General features: G+C 33.8%; 3 protein-coding genes across 3 annotated transcripts; all 3 read left to right on the plus strand.

Moving 5' to 3' along the window:
* Positions 1 to 391: 391 nt before the first annotated feature.
* LOC113786112 (uncharacterized) lies at positions 392 to 2914 on the plus strand. The gene is given in 9 exon segments (XM_027333143.2): positions 392 to 482; positions 564 to 622; positions 685 to 890; positions 1131 to 1457; positions 1459 to 1688; positions 1691 to 1703; positions 1792 to 1848; positions 2178 to 2302; positions 2475 to 2914. Coding segments are annotated over 9 exon segments (1272 nt in total). The 3' UTR covers positions 2639 to 2914.
* A 4293-nt stretch (positions 2915 to 7207) lies between these two features.
* Positions 7208 to 16673, plus strand: LOC101491228 (uncharacterized). The gene is made up of 16 exons (XM_004496231.4): positions 7208 to 7667; positions 8677 to 8852; positions 10504 to 10669; positions 10858 to 10910; positions 11265 to 11408; positions 11506 to 11610; positions 11704 to 11829; positions 12020 to 12220; positions 12764 to 12870; positions 12971 to 13133; positions 13296 to 13361; positions 13492 to 13585; positions 13749 to 13861; positions 14974 to 15044; positions 15537 to 15687; positions 15940 to 16673. The coding sequence occupies exons 1-16, from the start codon at positions 7355 to 7357 to the stop codon at positions 16384 to 16386; spliced, it is 2496 nt and encodes an 831-aa protein (XP_004496288.1). The 5' UTR covers positions 7208 to 7354; the 3' UTR covers positions 16387 to 16673.
* Positions 16674 to 17442: 769 nt separating this feature from the next.
* On the plus strand, positions 17443 to 20733 carry LOC101491549 (rhomboid-like protein 19). Its single transcript, XM_004496232.4, has 8 exons — positions 17443 to 17780; positions 17857 to 17996; positions 18673 to 18733; positions 18848 to 19014; positions 19384 to 19489; positions 19602 to 19804; positions 19903 to 20040; positions 20387 to 20733. Exons 1-8 carry the CDS (start codon positions 17742 to 17744, stop codon positions 20487 to 20489), a joined length of 957 nt encoding a protein of 318 aa, XP_004496289.1. The 5' UTR covers positions 17443 to 17741; the 3' UTR covers positions 20490 to 20733.
* The last annotated feature ends 880 nt before the right edge of the window (positions 20734 to 21613 follow it).

The raw sequence follows: 21613 nt of genomic DNA on the forward strand, positions 1-21613 counted from the left end.
AAAATGTATTCATAGTCTCGTATCCCCATAATCACTTCTTCAGAAGTACACCTTTAAATACTTCCGGACAAAAACAAAAATAAAAAACTCTTTTGTTAGCATATTTTCTTTTCATGCCCAGCGAGTATCCAGTGTTTCCAATACTTTAACTCGTGGGATTTTATTGAGAGAAAATAAAAAATATGGATATATAGTATGATAGAAAATCAGAATGATTGTAGTTATTTGTACAAGCTAGCTTGTTTTACACCCAAGTTAGTTCTTCACAGCAACGCAAAGGGCCATAACTAAAACGATACCATAATAACATCCTTTGACATCAACAACAATAACACGAACCTCATTCACTTCACAGTTCTCATTTTGTTCTACTCCCTTGACCAAAATTAAGATGCATATCCCAACAACACTTAGTGCTCATTTTCTTCTCTTGTTTTCACTCATCTCTCTTCTTCTTTTATCATCATCCATTCAAGTTCAAGGTATATACATGCAAGGATATATGTGCTTAGCGTTTAGTCTTCATCTTCTCTTATACTCCCTTAATTTATTTCCATTTTCAGGTTTCCAGCCATTGCCATCACCAAGCTCTGGTTATCATCAAGATGCATCAACCCCATCAGTTCACGAATTCCAACCTCCTCTTATGCCACCAGCACTTCCTCCAGTGGCTGCAGATGGTAGTGGCGCAACGGATCTCCTGAAGCTACGGTGGTTATGTCAGGAAATGGAGTGGGAAGTGATGGAGATGGGAGTGCTGGAGAGATTGCACCGAATGATCTGGCAACGGTTGATGACAGAGTGAGGTGGTGCGCGGTGAGGGACGAAGTGGAAGAATGTCGGTCCTTTATAAGTGTCATTAACCAATTATTGGGATACACATGGAAATGGCAAGCTCTATTGAAAATGTGTTATTAAATTATGTTTTTATATTAGTGTCTAATAACAAATAGAAGATAACATATGTATAACTAACGGGCAAAAAATGAACTTAAAAAGGATATACATTTTCATGGTCACAAGTCACAGCTATGGTTAATCTTTATCTCAATAGGAAACTTGAAATTGTTGGTATGCAACAACATTTCAGTGGTTCAATAACATGATTCCCAAACTTTTTATGTCATTAGCATCCAAAGAGAGAAAGTCCAAGATTGCCTAGAGTCAATCAAGAAAGGAGAAGCAGATTTAGTGAACTTAGAAGCAGGTCTTGCTTATATTGCATTCATAAACTATTCAATGAAAGCCATAGCCAATGAGATCTATTGTGATCATTCCAAAATCTATGAAGCCGTCGCAGTTGTAAACAGAAGGGTGTGTGAGAACAAAGAAAAGATCAGTTTAATGGATTTCAAAGGCCACAAATCTTGCCATGGCGGTTACTCCACAGCAGCAGGGTGGAACTACCCCATCAACCACATTAAAAATTTATTGAATGATCAAAAACTGAATGACAAAAATTGCAACGAGTTTCTTCTCAAGACTTTGTGCACCATCAGAGGTTGAAGATTTTGATACATGTAATGGATGTGGCGAAGAGAATGAAACCTGCAATGAAATAGGTTTGTACTCTGGTCACACAGGAGCTTTTAGGTGCCTAGTAGAGGAATTGGGAGACATTGCTTTTGTTAACGGTGATACTGCTTTGTTCTATTCTATGGAGGGTCCTCATAACCAATCATGGTCAACAATAGAGACTTCATGTAAGTACCTTTTGCCTCAGGAACTTTCATGTGATGCATAAATTAGGTGTGTTTCCTCAACTAATATTAATCCATTGAATGATTGTAGGTATCTTTGTCCTCAAGGTGGTTGCAGAGAAATCAACGGTTATCCTAGAGATTGTTCGTAAGTCCAAAATCGTTATTTCACATGTTTGTGTTTGTTATAGGTGTAAGAAATTTCTTCGTTGGTTCATGAAAAGAAAAAATATGCCTTTGTAGGAAAGATATAAGAAACTAAACCTCGTATCAAACACTATATCACAGAGAAAATGGGAAGGAAAAAAAAGCTTGTCTTGTTGACATGAATTGACTGTAATTTCTTTTTGATAGTGTTATTGTGGAACCATTTTGAGTTTAATGCGTGCTTTTAATTGGAACATACTGATACTGTTGATGTTTATCCTATTCTCATTTTTAGTGACTAAAGTTGCATGCTTCACCCTGAATCTTCAGGTTCGGAACTGTTCCTGCAAATGTGATAATGGCACATAACTCAATGCCTAACAAGAAGAGAATGCATGTTTTAGAAACATTGACGAATACTAGTTTGGTAGATGAACTTTACGCCCCGATAGATATCTGAGCATAGGTATATCTTTTGCTTGACTTACTTTGGGCTCTAGTTTTAATGTTTGGCATGTGATAACATATGATTAAAAATTAACTTAAATGTAAAACTTCAAAAATTCCTATATGTGTGAAGATCTGGATGGGAAATGTAATCAGTGTAATGGAACTCAGAAGTATGTCTCACAAATTCAATCCTTTATTGCAGTACCCAAGGACTAGACATGATTAAAAAGGTCACAAGGTTATATCTGGGGAAATCAGCTTCAATCTCACAGATCATACAAAAATTAAATGACCCAGAAGCCAAAGTCACCTCACATACAACAGATAACGTTTCAGGTTAACTTTAATTCATCATTTAGTTAGGGTGGTAAATTTATGACAGGCTAAATCATAGTTCTATTGTAGTACTAACTTCATTCACACGTGCCATAACAGATGAATCTTCTTCATCTTCACACGTTTGTTGTTCACAATTGATGGCTATGCTCTCAACCCTGATGCTACCATTGGTACTTGGAATATTTGCTCCAAAATAGAAACTTGGTTGTTTTCTACTCAGTGGTTCACTTTCATATGCAATGGAAGTTGACATCAATTACTAGTTTATTTGGTGTGTGCAGTGTTGGCAAAAACCTAACATGATGAGCTAATGACAAAAACAATAGTCACGGTTTTGACAAAAACAATAGTTCAGTTGGTTGGATTCAAACCCTTGATATTATTAGTATGAAGAAAATGTATCAAGTTTCGATGAAAAATGTTTTTTTATTTAAGTTCTCACCCTGAGAGGTTCAAATGAGTGTAAAGAAGTGGTATGGAAAAATAACTACATTATATGAAAGTCCATAGTGGACTACATACTCAGAAGTCAGAATCAACATATATCAGTTTTTATAGTTTAGTCACCCTATTAGAAAACCACTTCGTTAATTTGAATCAGCTCCCATTATTAATTATTTATCAAAGATGAGAAAGTTTTCCTGATCAATGATTTCTAAGCATGCCATGACTATATTTGTGCATATTTAAATTTAGGAAGCCAAACCTGAATAACAAGCTATACACAATCGCCAAAATGCCTTTGAGAAGAGACGAGCATTCTGATACTTCCGCCATTAGTTCCATACTCCAGGAAATTTTCTTGGTAGATAATTTCTCCAATTAATTAAGGTTGAGAAATAAGCACGCTGAAAAACACAAACCAATCTAAAAAGCATAAGAAAATTGAGACATAATGCACTTTTTTTATTTGCTTAATTATAGACAACAGAACCTTCTTATATGTTGGGAGCTAAACAAAGACCACAGATGTAGATATATAGTATCGCCGAAAATTTATATAATTAAATAAAAGTAAACTAGGGCAATTGACACTGAAATTTTAAATGTACTTTAATTAATCCCGCAGAATATCATAGTCTCACTTGTACTTTCAAAAATCCATTCAGTTTCTAGAGGAACTTTTTCAAAAAATAAAATTATGAAATTTAATGAGACACTTATAACAGTTTAAGATATCTCAGACCTAAGCATTGGAATGGGCTGTTACAAATTGCAATACTTATTCAATTTTCTCCATGTGTGCAATTTTGAAACAAATTAAAATAGATATGCCTGTGTTACTGTTATGTCCCTGAAAGCAATGGGAATTGAAAGTGGGAAGAATTTAACATAATTGTGTACCTTCCGAGAGCCATTTATGTCTTCTTTAACATAAAAAAGATTGGTCGCTAATGCAATTCTTCAAGCAGTAACGAACTACTTCAATATAAATTAGTGGAATGGTTTTCAGAGCCAAATCATCAATAATCTCCACAGGAACAAGAGCTAAATCCCCAATAACCACTTACCATTACCGTCCATGTAAAGACATCTTGACCAACGAAACTAGCAAAAGAAAATCCGTATATCATTCCTCCATTCACCAACATTTGGAATACATATCCACAAGGACTGTCCTAACATATTCATTTCCATCAATATCTGCATTTCAGAACAGTGTGAACTTACTTCCAAAAGTCAATGTCAAAGAGGCTAGAACAGGACCCAACACTGATAATTGTATACATAATAATGGGCCTAAAGCCTTCAACAAGCATCTGATAGAAAGTCTTGGGTCCTGATTCAAGAAATCACAATCATGAAATCCAGACAACCAAGAATTCCAAGAAACAAGGTCTGATTCTATCACACCTCAAATATATGAGCACCGTTGTGCACGCAACCATGTTTCGCGTACAGCCTGCTAAGGGCATTACTTACTGAGCTATCAGATTCAAACCTATATTTAGAAATACAAGTATGGATACTTTTTCCATAATGAAAGTCTCCCAATTAAGAGGCAGCACTGAAAACACTTACAAAAGTAAATTGGTTTGGTTCAGCGCCTGTATGCCTCATTGAGGAAAATACCTAAGCTATTTATGTGCTTTTCCCTTGTTGATCAAGGCAACCAATCATTTCATCTTACAGAACAATTCAATACCTTCCTAGCTATTTCCTTGAACCGCAGAACATAGTTCAAGAGACAAAATCTTGTTCAGGCATTCCATCAAGCACCTGGCGTGCATAAGTGGGGTTGCCACATTTGGCATAATAGTTTACCAGAGAAGCCCAAAAATGTGAATCTGAGTCGACCCCCATTATTTAAATGGTGTCCATGAATGGCCATTCCATCGTTCTGAAACCAACCAGCAAGGAAGAGTGTTGATTGAACAGACTATGATTGTTATTCACATTCATAATCGTAGGTTCCTCCTCAGCATATATATGTATTTCCTTTTGAGGCACTCTGCCACACTACCTTGCACCACTAGCGACTCTTATCGATATCTTGCACGAGGTTCCGTGAGTTGAACTGATTGTTGGGTGGCACGATTTCGTGAGTTCAGAATGTCCATGTTTTCGGAGAATTGCTCTCCTCCTTCATTGTTCTCGCCTTTCATCGTTATGGTTGTTTTTTATTTTTGTCTTCTCCAATTCCTCTATTTTCGAATTTCTTTAGAGTTTTAAGATAAATGGTTTTGTCTCTGTCTTCTCCATTTTTTCAATTTCCTTCCTTGTTGTATCCGTATAATTTCTTATCCTCCGTTTTATAATAATTTATTTCGTTTAATGGGTTTGTTATTTGCTCATTTTTCTACCCTTTGATATGTTGTTGCTTATTGAGTTTTGGTGATAGATTAATTTAACAGGTTTGTGATCATCGATTTTGAATTTTTTTATGGTTTATGGTCAGTTTTTAATCTACCGAGGTCTATGCGTGTTTGTTTTGGCTTTTTATAATCCCGGTGGTCCCATTGGCAGAAAAATGATAATTGATAACACGTTTGATCCAATACTTAACATTTATGTACTGATCACTACATTTATGAAGTAAATCGTATTTTCTTTTTTAATTTTCATTTACTATTGAAACATATTTTTGTGGCATATATAAAAGTTTATATTATTAATTATTTTTAACATTTCATTAACTATTAAAATATATCATTAAATTTTAAAATGATTAATATTATATATTTTAATGATTATGAAATATATATTTAAAAAATAATTAATTGATATACATTTTAATAGTAAATAAAATATTCAAAAATAATTAATAATAAATATTAAATGTTATTTTAATTTTTTAAAAATAATTGCAAAAAATAAGAACAATAATACAATATATATATATCTATATATATATTGTGTTTTAATAACACAACTGTTTTTCTAATGTTTATAACGGCCCCTCTAGTTGTATTTTGTTTCACTCATTCATATGACATATTGTCCCGCAAACGAACCACTTATGACTAGTTTATTAATGAATTAGTTTGTTTATGGCCAATGTTTGTTCCTTAACACTATATAGTATTATTTTATATAAGTGAAAGCAGTGGAGAAAATATTGCATTCTCATTTATGAATTTATATAAGACTATTTTTATAGACATTTTCCTTATACTAAAATTGACTAAAATTGAAGTCGATAAAAATGATAAAAGAAGATTTATGAATTGTTTAAATATATTTTTAGTATTTATAAATATTTTTTTTATTTTAGTGTATGTAAATTTTTTTTGTTTTATTTATATTCTTGTAAATTATAACAAATGTTTTTTACAAAAAAAAAATTATTAAATAAATGATGACATATCTAATTTTAGATGAAGTGATACGTAGTTAAAGTGTGATTATTGCTTATTAAACAATATTTAATATTCAAATTAAAATTAAATTTTATTTTATTAACTCACTTAATCAATTAGTTGACTTAAAACTAATTATTTAATTAATAAATCAATTAAATGATAAAAACTCGACAATGTTCGTCTTCAACCCAAATTTTTAAATAAAAATTTAACAATGTTCATCTTAAACTGCAATTTTTTCATTTTTAAATCGTAAATTCTTATTACAACCATAATTGTTGTTAAACTTATCTTTCATGATTTCCAAATCAAATAAACGTTTATCCCCTAAATATTTACAATCCAAAATATATAAAGCATTTAATAAAACTTTACTTCAGCTAGCTCCGGTACTATCTCATTAACATTTGTTAAAAATTACTGTGCAAGTCGGAATAAGATTAGAAAGACTATTAGTTTATTTGTTAAAAATAATAAACCAATAAATATAAATTACAATTCACATTTTTTAAGAGATTGAGTTTGCAATTTCAAAATTATGAACAATTACTCAAATCAAACTAAAATACAATTTGAGTTTAGTATATGTGATTTACATAAAAATTAAAATAAATATTTAACACATATTATAGAGATTAATTTTAATAGCAATAAATTTGTATTATTGTAAACCCGAGGGAGTATAGTATTTTGGAGTTTAGAGTTTGACTAGTGTGAGTGTGTAGTAAGAATAATGCATTAATTTCACAATGTGTTGTGATCAACGACACATCATCGTAACTTTACCACACAGCCACACATCAAAGCACCAATCTCTTCTCTTCAAAATTCCCAATCACCATTTTCACATGCAACCAACAACAAATGCACATTCAATTTCCAACTTCTTGACACTCTCTTCTCTCTCCTCCCACCATGTCGGCGAACGTCACAGCCCCTCCGTTACTCTTCTTCGTACGCTCCTCAACGGCGCCGTCGTCCAAAAAGAACAAGAAGTATCATCATCAGCAACGAGCACTGGGAAATTTCGGTCACTTTGGTCAAGTGGTTCGTAAGGATATGGAGTTTCTCAAGAGAGGATTTAACAATGGTGTCTCGTGGGCCAATGATGCCTTTCGCATTCCTCGTATTGCTAAGAAAATTGATGACCTTGTTTGGCTTCGTAATCTTGAAGACCCTCATGCTACTTCCTTTTCTACCCCTTCTTGGCCTGAGCCTTGGTACCCAGGTAGAATCAAAATTGTTTTTTTTTTTTTTTTGCTTATTGGGTGTGCTTATTCGTCATTAATTTGGTGAGAGTGGGTTTTGTGAAATGGGTTTTTTAGTATTTTTGTGTGCTCTGTGAGATGGGTATTGTATATTGTTGTATTTAGCGTATGTTTTAATTCACTTATTTAGTCTTATAATTAGTGGTATAAGCACATGCCAGACCATTTGAAAAAGCTTATGAAACAATTTATTACATTCCATAAGCTGGTTTCAGCATGTTTTCATAAACACTTTTGGATAGCTCATAGGAAAATAGTTTTAAACTTTAATTTACCTTTTGTTATAAAAATTAGCTTATACACGAGCTTTTGTATGATAAGACATTTTATTAAATTGTTTAACCAAACAAGATGTATTGCTTCTCACATAAGTGTTTTTGGGTCTGTTTGGTTGGTTGATGTTGATAACTAGACTAATTGCGTTGGAAATTCTGGACTAAGACGGTGCAGTGTGCTAGTTACATCGCTAAAACACGGGGGAGAATGTTATGCGGTGTTTCTTTACTTGTTATTTAGTATTTATGCATATTCTAGGTTACTTGGTGGGGGTTAATGATGGTGATTCCTGCGTGGATGTGATGCTCTTGTGTGAATCAATCTGATGTTTTTTTTCCTTGCTTTTGTAAATTAATTTGAACCCGTTCTGCTGGCTGTCCTTACATTTTATTGGAAAAACATAAAGTTTCACTATTATATGGGCGTTGCTTTGTTGTATTTTGCTGTCTTTGATTAGAAGATCACATATATATTTTTTAACTTTTGGAAAATGAACTGGATTTGAAAGGGAAGAGCTAATTCTTAAATATTCAGTCAACCTAAATCGAATTACTTTTGCAGATGTCTTCTTTGAGATTATGGGGTTTCCTATTGTAGTCTTGTAAATTAAGATAATACAAGTATCACGCATTGAACTGCATCATAGCACCACAATCAAAGATATGGTTTACTTATTTCTTCTCTGTCTTCCAGGACTGTCTGGAGTGGATCTGCTTATGTATGATCTTAAGGCCTTGGAAGCATATGCTAGTTACTTCTATCATTTGTCTAAGATTTGGTCAAAGCCACTGCCTGAAGCTTATGATCCCCAGGATGTTGCTCACTATTTCAGTGCCAGGCCCCATGTCGTGGCCCTTCGTATTATTGAGGTAGTTGGATTTACAATTTGAACAAAAAATCTTCCCTTTTCCTTCATAAATAATTAGGTTAAGTTGTGGAATTTCCCCTTTTAATATCTCAAAATATTTCTTTTATTGACTTTTTCTTTTAGCTTGAGTCACAGCACTTCTATTCTATGTCACCTACTTATTAAAATATGATTTTTGTCCTGTAATCCGTTTTACATATCAGTAAAATGTAATTGGTTTCTGCAGATAAAATGGTATATAATAATTATATATAGGGACAAAAAGCTCAGGAAGGACTTTAGGACAAAAGTCCTGTCATGTATTAGGTCCACAAATAGACATCTGCTTCTAAATCTTTCTTGATGGTTTGACCTAGCTTCCCTTGGTCTCTGCCTATGTCTAACTATTCGACTATCCTCCATTTGGTCTACTATTCTTACCGATGCTGCTACATGTCTTTTCCATGTATGTCTAAACTACCTAAAACGAGATTCTATCATCTTCTCTACTTTGGGGGCCACTCTAATTCTCTCTCTAACGGTTGTATTTCTAATTGTTTTTCTTTGTTGTACTCACCCATCCATCATAACATTCTCATCTCTGCAAGACTGCAACATAAGTTTATTTTCTTATTGCCTTTTTACTGCACAATAGGTAGTTCCATGCAACACTGCTGGTCTTATAGCTATGTGATTTATTTTATTTTATGTAAGTTGGAGATGTATTTGTTATTACATTATCACACCCGAAGGATTCCTCCATATCCATCCTATGTGGACCCTATGGTTGACATCTCCTTGTCACTTTGTATGATGGTCCATGGTACCTAAATCATGAAACTTGTGGTATAGTATGTTCTCCAATTTTCACCTTGACATTAGAATTTGTTTCTCTTTTACTAAACTTACATTCCATATTCTTTATTTTACTTCTATGCACATTCAAACACTAATATAAGTGCTTATGGTGCAAGATAAACCCAAAAGAGTTCTAAATAAACTTTTACCATCGCCTCCCATAGTAATTGAATTATGGAATAAGATGTTTGATTCTTTACATTATTTTTTTATTTATATTATTGAGTATTTCATGTTTATGTACTGCATGCTTATAGGACAAAACAAAAACTGATCCATATTAAATCAAACTGCTGTAGATTGGATTGGAATTAAATTTAGAACAAAACTGATGAACGTAAAATAAGAAAACTGATGGGATTGGATCAAATATCCTTTCCTTGCACAATCGATCCATTCAATTACGTGTACTACTGTATGCAGATTTTTGGGATTGAGCTAGATGCAGTCCTTTCTCAATTTTAATATGGCATCAAAGTCTATCCCCCTCCTGCATTTCAAACTTCACACTACAAATGTCTAGTCTTGAGTGTGAGATGGATGTGTCAGAATCTCACATCGGTTGGGTTTATAGATAAAGCACCCCTGATAATGACTTTGACAATCCTTCCTCAGTGAGTCAGCTTTTTGTGGCTAAGTTTTTTTTTTTTTTTTTTTTTTTTTTATAAATTCATATTTATCTCAATTAACTTTACATAATGGCAAAATTGAATCTATATTAGATTTTTGAAAGATGCATTTGAAACTGATGATAAGATGCTTTCTTGACTGTTCCATGAAGTCTATCCTTATTGAGCTATTTTTCATTTTGGAAGGTGTGTTCCTCCTTTGCCTCTGCCATGGTCAGTATTCGAACTGCAGGGCTTAGAAAGTTTCTACCAATGAACGCAGAAGAGGATGCGGACGATAAAACATCTGAATATAATTTTGGTTTAGTGTTAAAGGAAACAATGCTTAAACTTGGACCCACCTTTATAAAAGGTAAGGTGTCTGATCTATTTGTACAAATGTTAAGTTAATTCACTATCATCATTTCACTATTATTCTTTATTTTATTTTATTTTTGTAATGCATAGCACTTCAAAGGTTTTCTGTTGGAGCTATCACTTCTCTTCTGCATTAACAAGATTTCCAATATCCTTTTTACACTCATTTGATTAATGATGCAGTTGGTCAATCGCTTTCCACAAGGCCAGATATCATTGGTTTTGAAATGTCCAAGGTTAGATTAATAACTGTTATCTTTTTCACGACTTATTTAGTTCTGAACTGTTCTTTCTTGCGATGAACATGGAAAAATATCGGCTGTTATTGGTTAGGGCAGTGATGATGTCTTGTTAGAGGATGATAATGTGTGGCTACATATCAAATTTATTGGTGACTGCACTTCAAATATGTTCTTTAGCTGTAATACTGATTTGCATGGAAATAATATTTGTGTTCCTTTCATGTGGCTTCTATCTCTGTTTCAAATGAAACTTTTGGTGTCCAGAACGTACCTTGATTGTAATGCCGCTAAAGTTTGAATATATATATATATATATATTTATATATTTTTATTGTATTCTTCTTGTAGGCACTGTCACAATTGCATGATCAGATTCCTCCTTTTCCCAGGAATGTTGCTATGAAGATTCTTGAGGAAGAATTGGGATCTCCTTTGGAATCATTTTTCAGTTACATTTCTGAAGAACCTATAGCCGCTGCATCATTTGGTCAGGTACTTGTTGTTATGGCAACATAAGTGGTTACATTTATTTTAGAAGTGTTGGTATGATGATTTATGTCTTGCTCACTTATTTGATTATATTTTCTAGGTTTACTTTGCTCGTACTATTGACGGTGTTAATGTTGCTGTAAAAGTTCAACGTCCTAATTTGCATCATGTGGTGGTGCGGGATATATACATTCTTCGTCTTGGGGTTTGTATTGACTATTGATCTTTACTTGAATTTTTACCTGTATTATTCTATCCTACATGGAATTCTTAAATGAGTGTATATGAACCATCTCAGTTAGGACTGCTGCAAAAGATTGCCAAGAGAAAGAGTGACCCTCGCTTTTATGCCGATGAGCTTGGGAAAGGTTTTGTTGGTGAATTGGATTACACTTTAGAGGCTGCAAATGCTTTGAAGTTTCGGGTAATAGCTGACAGATCAGTTGGAGCTTAATTATGTTTACATTTTGATGAGTTCTAGAAATTGGAAAATTTGGCGCATTGATGAAATATTTTATTAGTGTCTAAACTTATAGTGTGAACCTTGGTTTTGGTGTTTGTCAACATTGATTAACGTTTTGCTCCTTCAATGGTTTTTTTGTTGCCGCATGCAGGAAGTTCACTCATCATTCTCTTTCATGCGTGTGCCAAAAATATTTTTACATTTAAGTCGAAAGAGAGTACTCACCATGGAGTGGATGGTTGGTGAAAGTCCCACGGAATTGCTCTCTGTATCTGCCGCAAAATCTACTGGAGAGGTCTCTGAATATTCAGAAAGGCAAAAATTAGATGCAAAAAGGCGTCTTCTTGACATGGTATGTAAACCAAAATGAAATTATCCACTTTTTCCTTTACATTTTGCAAAAATATTGAATATCTTGGATGTTTGATAATCCCCCGACAATTGGATTATGGTAGGAGTCAATTTTATTACTGAACATGACTGATATTTTTCAAATATAATTGCAAGTACGAGTAAAAAAGACACTTTTGACTTTCTGATACTACATCTGGACTTAATTATAAGGAAAAGTCAAAATGTATTTGGTCCATCCGGACTTAACTATAAGCTAAAGTCAAATGTATTTAAGTCCGGAGGGAGTAGTAAAGAGTTTGAATTACAAAACAGTATGACTCTGGATCTAGATTGAGGTAGTGGTAAAATTTCTTCACCAAACTTCCATTAGCAAATTTTAACCCTTATTATTCAACTGAAAATTGTTCAATCGAGAGATGCCGATTTTACTAAAACCTCACTGTGTCTAGCTAGTCACTAGTGTATGATAATCATTGATTCACCATTATGAAAGTGCCACATTTGCTGAATGTTTACTGCTATTACTCATTGGTTAATTCAGGTCAATAAAGGTGTTGAAGCAACGTTGGTGCAACTTCTTGAAACGGGCTTATTACATGCTGATCCACATCCTGGTAACTTGCGCTACACTTCATCAGGAGAAATAGGGTCTGTGTCTTTCCTTTCCTTATTCAATCTGAATAAATTTTGGCTTTTCTTTCTTTAAAAAAAAAAATTAAGGATTTTTTTAAACTTATTTGTGTGATAGGTTTCTAGATTTTGGTTTGCTTTGTCAAATGGAAAAAACACATCAATTTGCTATGCTGGCTTCAATAGTTCATATAGTAAACGGTGACTGGGCATCCCTTGTCCGCGCACTGATTGATATGGATATGGTGAGGCCTGGGACAAATATCCGGCTTGTTACAATGGTATAATACTCGTATCTCAGGATTTGGTTATCTTGCAATTGTATATTTGAATCAAATAATAACATTCTTATATAAACAGTTTTTGTTGTATCGACTGTATCGTTCTGAAACTTACGTTTACACAATAACATTCTAAATTTCTATTCTCGATTTTATTTTCAGGAACTGGAACAGGCCTTGGGAGAAGTAGATTTTAAGGATGGAATTCCTGATGTGAAGTTCAGCATGGTGAGAGTCATGAATAGAATGCATTATCCACTAAACTTTCATGTTTGCTTGTGAATAATGAAAATTACATAGATCATTGTCTTATTTTTCTCTTCAGTTGCTGATTTTTTTTCTATAAATTTTCCTCAAGGTTCTGGGAAGGATTTGGTCTGTAGCACTCAAGTATCATTTCCGTATGCCACCATATTATACACTTGTCTTACGATCCCTAGCCTCCTTCGAAGGTAAAACCATGAATACAACCTTTAAATTATTTCTTGGGTGCCCATATCTATTTTTATACTGATAACTTATGTTCAACATGTAGTAATTTGAAATATTTGTATTGAATTTATATGTTTTTGTTTCATTGTCTTCCACTCATAATTTGCTTTGAAATAATTTCAGGTTTGGCCATAGCGGCAGATACAAACTTCAAGACTTTTGAAGCGGCCTACCCTTACGTTGTTCGAAAACTTCTGACAGAAAACTCTGCCGCGACAAGGAAAATATTGCATTCGGTATTGTATAATACCCATAACAGTGGATTTTATCACAATAGTCCACAGAACTGTAGCATGTTATTATCTATTTGCAGTTGTCTGATGAAGATAAAACACCAGGAATAGATCCTGAGCCCTTTTCCACACCAAAATTGAGAAGAAAAATAATGATGCTTTTTTTATAAAGAGCAAATTACACTCACCTTCCTTGAGGTCTTCTTAAATAACACTAACACACTAACACTTCCTCTAGTTTTTAACTAAACAATAACCTCCCTCAATTTTTGTTGAAAGTGACAAGTACCTCCCTTCCCTTTAACATCGTTAACTCTTGGTTAACATCTTCATTTTTATCCAACTCTTACAAGTTACAAATTACTACAGTCACTCTCTCTCTAGTGTATAAGCTGTTTTACGATATTACTAAGCAGACTTCTTCCACTATTGTGTGTGTTTGTAAATTCTTTTATTTTAATTAAGTTTTTTAATTCTGTAACTGCCTTTAATTTAGGTGCAAACTATAACAACAATTAATATATAATAACACCAATTAAAGGATTTTAGAGCTTCAACAAAATAAGGGAGAAGAAATTGAACGAAAAGGCAATAAGCTAGCGTCACTGATGCGCTTTGTTGGATTAATAGCGTATTCAGCCCTTTTCGTTGCCGAAAATAAGAATGAGCATCAATGCTTGCAATTTCCTATTTTCTTCCTATATGGTTCTTGCATTCATATGCTCCTGCATTTCCATTCTTTTCCTTATAAGCTTTTTAAAATAGACTAATTTATGTAGAAAAAAGACAATAAAACTCTAGGTTTATTTTCTCTATTTCTTTATCTAACAAAAACTTGACAGTGTCAAAGTGGGGGGTGTTTGTGATATATAAGAAGACTTCAGGTGTCTCGGTGTAATTTGCCCTTTTACAAAACAAATTAAATGATGTTTTTATATAAAATCTTGTCACATTTTTTTCAATATTTTCATCATACCAATCTTTGTATTTTTGCATATTTATCCCAATGTCTTAAACTATCAAGATTCAATACTATTTGATCCTTAAAAAAAAAAAATTCTAGCTGAAGTATCATATATTATTCACTTTTATAAGCTTTGTTTTCTCCTGTTCAGGTGCTTCTAAATCGAAAGAAGGAGTTCCAGTGGCAAAGGCTTTCCCTATTCCTGAGGGTAGGGGCAACTAGGTATGTCAAAATGGCATGTCAGGAAGTAGCTATTTTTCTTTCATATCATATATGTTGATATTACTACTCATCTTAAAAGCATCTACTTAACTCTCACAATTATGTGGAACTCTCACAAACATGCTTAAAAATTCAAATTTCTATTGCACTAAAGTATATTTAAAATTGTCAAGGGGTATTTTTATAAAATTTCTGCTATTTTATCATGAATGTTCTCTAATCATTATTAAGTAATGCATTTTCTACATACATTGGACCTCAGTGGGTAGGATATGCAAACCTAGTACCTAATAGCTGTCGATTTTGCTTTTCCCATATACTCAAGCTGATCCGGAGACATTCACGCGAGATTTGCTTTTAGCATGGCCTTCCTCGCCTCATCTGTCATTTATGTTACGCATTAGGCTGGCCTGATTTAGTTACTTGATGAATTGCTCTTCTTTTTTTTATTCTGTAAATACAGCATCTGATTAGCTTCTGATACCTTCTCAGGAAAGCCTTGCAACTAGCAGCTTCAAATAGCGAGACTTCCTCCAGTCATTTACCAAATAAGGCCACTGGTACATTTGATATTGCATACTTGATCTTGAGGCTTTTACCATCCAAAGATGGCGCCGCTTTACGAAGGCTTCTCATGACTGCTGTGAGTTCCTACAAGCTCTCTGCTCTCTATCTTGTTTTTTTTTTTTTTTTTAATGTTCTTCAAGATTTTGTCACCATTCCTTGTGGTTTTCGGTGTTTCTTTTTAACATTCGGCTTTTTTGAAACTAGTCATAGATACATGTTTTGTTTATTTGTAGTATGGGACAAGGAAAACTGAAAAGCTTGGAGATTTTATATATTTATCTGAATTATATATCTTATGTAAGAAACTTATTTTGCATGGAATGAATAGGACGGAGCTTCTTTAATTCGAGCAATGGTCTCAGAGGAGGGAAAGGTCATCCGCGAACAACTTTGCAAGGTCATAACCGATGCTTTATGCCAATGGATGATTAAACTATTTGGACAAGGAGTTACAGATACTCAGTATCCCAGGGTGATGTTGACCTCTAATGGACCTAGCAACAAAGAATCAAGTCGGTCCCCTCGTTCATCCTCGCCTGCATACGATTATAATTCCATCTTTAGAGATCGGCGGCTTCGTGTGATATTTTCTAAGGTTGTGAAATCTGCAAGCAGTGATAAAATATTGATGCTTCGGTTCTGTTGGTCTTCCCTTCTTATATTCATTACAGCTTCAGCTTTGGCTTGCCACAGGGTTGTTCTGTCTATGTCTGAGGTTTACTTGGGTTCGATATTCAATGCACCTAAGCGTAAGAGATATGCAGTCAGTGCATGAATATATACATTCATAGAACATTACTATTATCCAACAATTTTCAAAGAAAGCAATGTTTAGGCTTTGGAGGCAATTTAGTGTGAGAAAGGTGAAATATGGATATAGGATTACAGAGTCTTTTGGTTACAATTACTTTTTATATATGGGGGATACTCTGTATTCTGTGAGCTGATATTGTTGCAGTCCAGATTCGGGTACCCTACAATAATGTATAGTTTCATGTAAAGTGAGTGCTACATTATTTTTTTATCCATTTCAGAATAAAGATAGATGTATTTAATTATTAATCTTTGAATTGTTCCTGGGTAGATTGGTATAGGGACTGGACTTGGTTTGACAGTAACGGATAGTAGATAAAAGTTAGTTGGTCCCTTGATTGGTTTGCGGATAGTTAACGATTGATAAAAAATGTGGTTGATAAAATTTAAAATTGTGATTAATTATGTCGAGTATTTAATGAGTTGCCATAATTTGGTATATTCGTTTAAGTAGTGAGTAGATTAACCATGAATTTAAACCTGTTGAAATCAATTTGATTTGATGTAAAAAATTTGTTTCAAAATAAATGAACTCATTTAATAAATTCTACTGATTAGATTATGAATTAAATTACTTTCAATCTACCTCGGGGATTTGGTTCCGTAAATTAGTTGGCATGGTACCTCTTCATTATCATTTTTTAATTCCAAACTTCACATATCCGTGGATAAATACAAAGTACTTGTGGTATGATTATGCAGTAAATGTGTTGCTAGAGATCTCACTCAATCTTTTATATTGAAATCAAGAAAAGCCTTTTTTTGATGTTGATAAAAAAGATTTGGAATTTTAATTTTACATATTTCATCTTAAAAGGGGATAAAAATGAAAGGTAGTTACACTCTAAAAGACCCAAAAAAAAAAAAGTAATTAATTCAAATATAATAGTAATTAAATGATAAAAACAAAAAAGAAAATATAGCTTGTATTAATTAAATCATCGTTTTATTCATAAACAGTATTTCTAGTTAAAATTTTCTATAAATTTTAAATATTGGTACAGGTGTATGACGAAGTACTCCATTGTAAAAATAACCGATTTTTCAAATCACGTTTTTTTTTTACTTATATCACACGTTATATGTTGGTTTCTCCTAAGTAGCAGCTATTAGTATTTATCGAAGTTAATAGTAGGAATGTTGATTTGTTATTGCTATTTTGAGAAATTAAAATTATGGTAGTAGTAGCATAGTGCTCGGGGGGTGGAATTAGATCTGGGTGAAGTGAAGTGCAAATCCCATCTTCGTCTTCAATTCTTCATCGTCAGATTCAGATTTGAGATTTGAGATTTAGATCACAACGCATTGGCCATCTCGATGAGCTCGCCTCCTCCTCTTCCCATCTCACAGTCACAGGTATCTATCCATATCTTGAGTTTACAATTGAGAATTGAGAATCAAATGAATCGAATTGAATTGAATTGAATTGTAGGGCACAAGAACGTTATCGTCTGTGTCGGTGTCTGGATTCACGCGACTCTGCAAGGGTCTCGCTTTGATCCTCGTTGCAGCGCACCTTGTCCTTCATTTCTTCCCTTCCGCTATCACCTACCTCGCCCTCATTCCCGCCAGGTACCTATTTCTTCAATTCAATCTGCGCTCTTTCTTTCTCTACTTAATTCATTTATATGTTTTTCCCTATACTTTATTATCAATCCGGAATAACGGAATATTAATAAGGTTCACCTAGTTTTATTTGGCAAACTCTGATAAATATTAAGTAATGGTAAAATGGCATGATTAGCTTAGGTATAGTATAACCATTAGCATTAGCATTAGCATTAACATTAGATTAAGCACAACCTACTACTACTGTGTGGAATCTCTAGATTATAAGTTCCGCTTCGGCAGTTTTCCAACTTGTGGTTGTTGTCTCTGGCTTGTTAGATTCTAGTTTCTTTTGTTGGTGTTATTATTGTCTTCCTTGGTTAATACCAATATTTTAAAAACGAACCGGCACTATCTATAATTCTTGTTTGAGCGATTTCATACTTTTGTTCTGGTTTGAGTGGTTTAAAGTTGTTGAAGTTGAATTGAACCGTAACTTGAAAGTCTCGCTAGTTTGATGTCCAGTTCGGTTTTTAAAACACTGCTTAATACAATTTGCTGTGATACAAAAAAAAATTGATTCATTTGTTTACATAACATTATTATTAATGTATGATGCTTTCACGCTTAAGAAGACACTCCTACCAAATACAAGTTCAGGGTCTTTGGAAGTTATTTTACTGTTGGTTTCTTTGTGCAGGACAATACCATTTGCCTGGAACCTCATTACAGCTGGTTACGTTGAACAAACTGTACATGGGGTATGATTTGCTGTTCTATTCAACTATGTTGCAATTTCATTCATTGTGTTTCCTGAAATGCATCTGTTGCTTCAAGGAAAACTTCTCAACTAACGTTAGTATGTGTTTTTATAGGTAGTTATCAGCATAGTTTGTCTTCTATTCATTGGCAAGCTGCTTGAACCAGTATGGGGTCCCAGGGAATTTCTAAAGTTCATCTTTATAGTTAACTTCTTAACTTCTGTGTGCATTTTCATCACCGCTATTGCTTTATACTACATTACAAGACAGGAGATTTATCTGTAAGTGTTTGAAACCCATCACCATATGAGATTATATTTTCTGTTGCTTGTGCAGTTATCTATCTTATCTTCTTCCCGTTTAATAGATTACCCTCTTTCCCATATCTTGCACTGCACTTTCAAACCCCATTTTTCTATTTGAAGCTTAATACAGGACCATTTGAAGTTTGATTACTTGGTCTCTTTTTGCTTCAACACTAGAAAACATTGTTGGTCAAGTATTTATGAAGCTAAATTTAAATATTGAAAATTTGAAACAAGCCTTGGAGTAAGTTATATAATATGCTATCTTTTAAAGTCATATTAGATGCTATGTGTGCCATTTGCACATTATTGTTAATTTATCTTTATACTTTTGCAATGCTCTAGTTATACGCCACTTTCTGGATTCCATGGAGTTATATCTGGCTTCTTGGTTAGCATCAAACAAATTATACCAGATCAAGAGATTCCTTTCCTCAAGATAAAAATGAAGGTTTGATGCTCTCACTCTGTTCCTTAACTTGTAGTTCATTGCTTAATTTACTTTACAGCAACAATAGTTTTACGAGGCCCTAAATATGGTGCCACTTCTATTCTCTGTTTAGTGGCTACCATCTATCACTTTATTGGCATCTATTGCTATGAGCTTCTGGATAATAGAGGCAACAACATATCTTCCAACTGTAATATTTGGTACATATATGAGCTGGATTTACCTGAGATACTGGCAGAGGAAGCCAGAAACAAAGTATAAGGGTGACCCAAATGAGGATTTTGCATTCTCTACCTTTTTCCCAGAGTTTTTAAGGTAAGTTATGATTTTGGTTTGCCTGTCATACATTATGAACTAGAAATTCCTATGGTCTTTCTAAGCAACTTCTACTCTTTGTATCTGCTGCCTTGTAGACCAGTAATAGATCCTATTGCATCAATATTTCATCGAATGCTCTGTGGAAGATCTGATGCTTCTGTCGATGCTGAAGATTACAATCGGGGAAGTGACCCTTTGCCAGGCTCTGACCCCATTGAGGCATCCAGAAGACGGTAATTGCCCATTTCTGTGCTTGTAGTTGACCTAATTGAGTATATAGTAAATTAGAAAATACTACTGTGTGCCAATTCATTTAGAAGGAAGCAATTCAATAGATAAACAGTAGAAGTTGCTGGTCTAAAACTTTTTTTCTCAGCAATGGTTGCTTGATGGTGGTAAATAAATGGTTTCAGCTAAAGAAAGGAGAAAAAATTGTTGACAATTTTCAAGTTGTTGCTTTCTTTCCTTATTTAATTGAGCTTTATTTTCGTAAATTGAAAGAAAAAAATCTGCATAACATTGTTGTAACAAGTACACTGCGTAAAACAACTCACCATTGAGAATGTTTCTCTCTTGTAGAGAAAGAGGTGCCCGAGCTCTGGAAGAAAGGTTGGCTTCGGAGAGGTTGGCTACTTCACGAAGTGCAGGGGAGTTGCAAACACATGCTGCAGGAAATGTATAATTCCCTATATTTTGTAAATTCAGAAAAGTTCGGCCAATATGAACTATCATGAGCGACATTTTCACAGTTGGTACAGAAATGAGAAATATTTTTGTTTGTCTTAAAGGAAGATTATAATTTGCATTTGTCTTTGGACTGTGATCTTCGTGAGAGTGAAGTTTCTTTTCAATGTGTCAGATAATTGAGATGTATTGTGCACTTATCAAATATAATGATTATGCAACTGCACGGAAGGTTTAGAACATGTCATTAGTTGTTGATATAAACTTGGACGTGAAGCTATACCTGTTGTTGGTCCTGCTCTACAAATAAATTGAATAGTTCTTTTTTAATGGTTAAAAAGTAAATTTATGAACCCTAAACATAGGTGACTTGATTGGGACAATCAAGCATCATCTTTTATGGGTGGATCACTTGTTTAAGCAGTGCACCCTAGAGTGCATTCCACAGCTTTCAGCTTTGTCCTTCATCATGCTCATTCCGAATCATTAAAACTAAACAATTAAAATGTGGCATTTAGGCATTTACTATACTTCCCATTAACTATAAATGTCATTTTCTCCTGTCCAAAATGGTTTGGAACCTCCACCCAGGTTTGGATGGAATCAGTTACTTAGAAACCCAACCACTCAAATGTACCAAAACATACTTCTTCGTATATAGCTTTATCCTCTCGTGGCTAGACGGTAACGACAGTAGCAGCAGCGAAAATGGGGGTTAGGAAGGGAGGAGGCCATGGACAACACCAAGTTGAAAAAAATTCTAAGTAATTCCAAGCAATTCTGTTCTGATTATAAGTACTGTAATGAGATGTTTTTTTGGATGTTGCTTAGCCTCTACCAATTGGAGGTAGCTATTTGTTCCCTTTTTTTCTAATGCACCCCTCCGTGTAAATTTATTTATTCTTAAAATAATCACTTCTAGAAGTATAATTTTAAGGGGCATCAATAGCTGACTGAAATGAACTTATGGAACACAGAAGTCTCTATTCTAGAAATAATGTGCTCTGAAAGTTATTTTTCAGAAATACAGTAAGGTATATTGTCTAAAATGAATATACAGAAATTTTCCAAAAGTTAAAGTTAATGTAGTCCTAACCCAAATACGCAAGTGAAATCCAAGTA

Source organism: Cicer arietinum, chromosome 4 (assembly GCF_000331145.2).
Source record: "Cicer arietinum cultivar CDC Frontier isolate Library 1 chromosome 4, Cicar.CDCFrontier_v2.0, whole genome shotgun sequence".
In the NCBI taxonomy this organism is placed as follows: Eukaryota; Viridiplantae; Streptophyta; class Magnoliopsida; order Fabales; family Fabaceae; genus Cicer; species Cicer arietinum.

Coding starts and splice junctions, on each gene's coding strand:
- LOC101491228 (XM_004496231.4), top strand. CDS start 7,355: ATGTCGGCGAACGTCACAGCCCCTCCGTTACTCTTCTTCGTACGCTCC. Junction 7,668..8,676: donor GCCTGAGCCTTGGTACCCAG/GTAGAATCAAAA, acceptor TCTGTCTTCCAG/GACTGTCTGGAGTGGATCTG. Junction 11,611..11,703: donor TATACATTCTTCGTCTTGGG/GTTTGTATTGAC, acceptor GAACCATCTCAG/TTAGGACTGCTGCAAAAGAT.
- LOC101491549 (XM_004496232.4), top strand. CDS start 17,742: ATGAGCTCGCCTCCTCCTCTTCCCATCTCACAGTCACAG. Junction 19,015..19,383: donor ACAAGACAGGAGATTTATCT/GTAAGTGTTTGA, acceptor GCAATGCTCTAG/TTATACGCCACTTTCTGGAT. Junction 20,041..20,386: donor ATTGAGGCATCCAGAAGACG/GTAATTGCCCAT, acceptor TCTCTCTTGTAG/AGAAAGAGGTGCCCGAGCTC.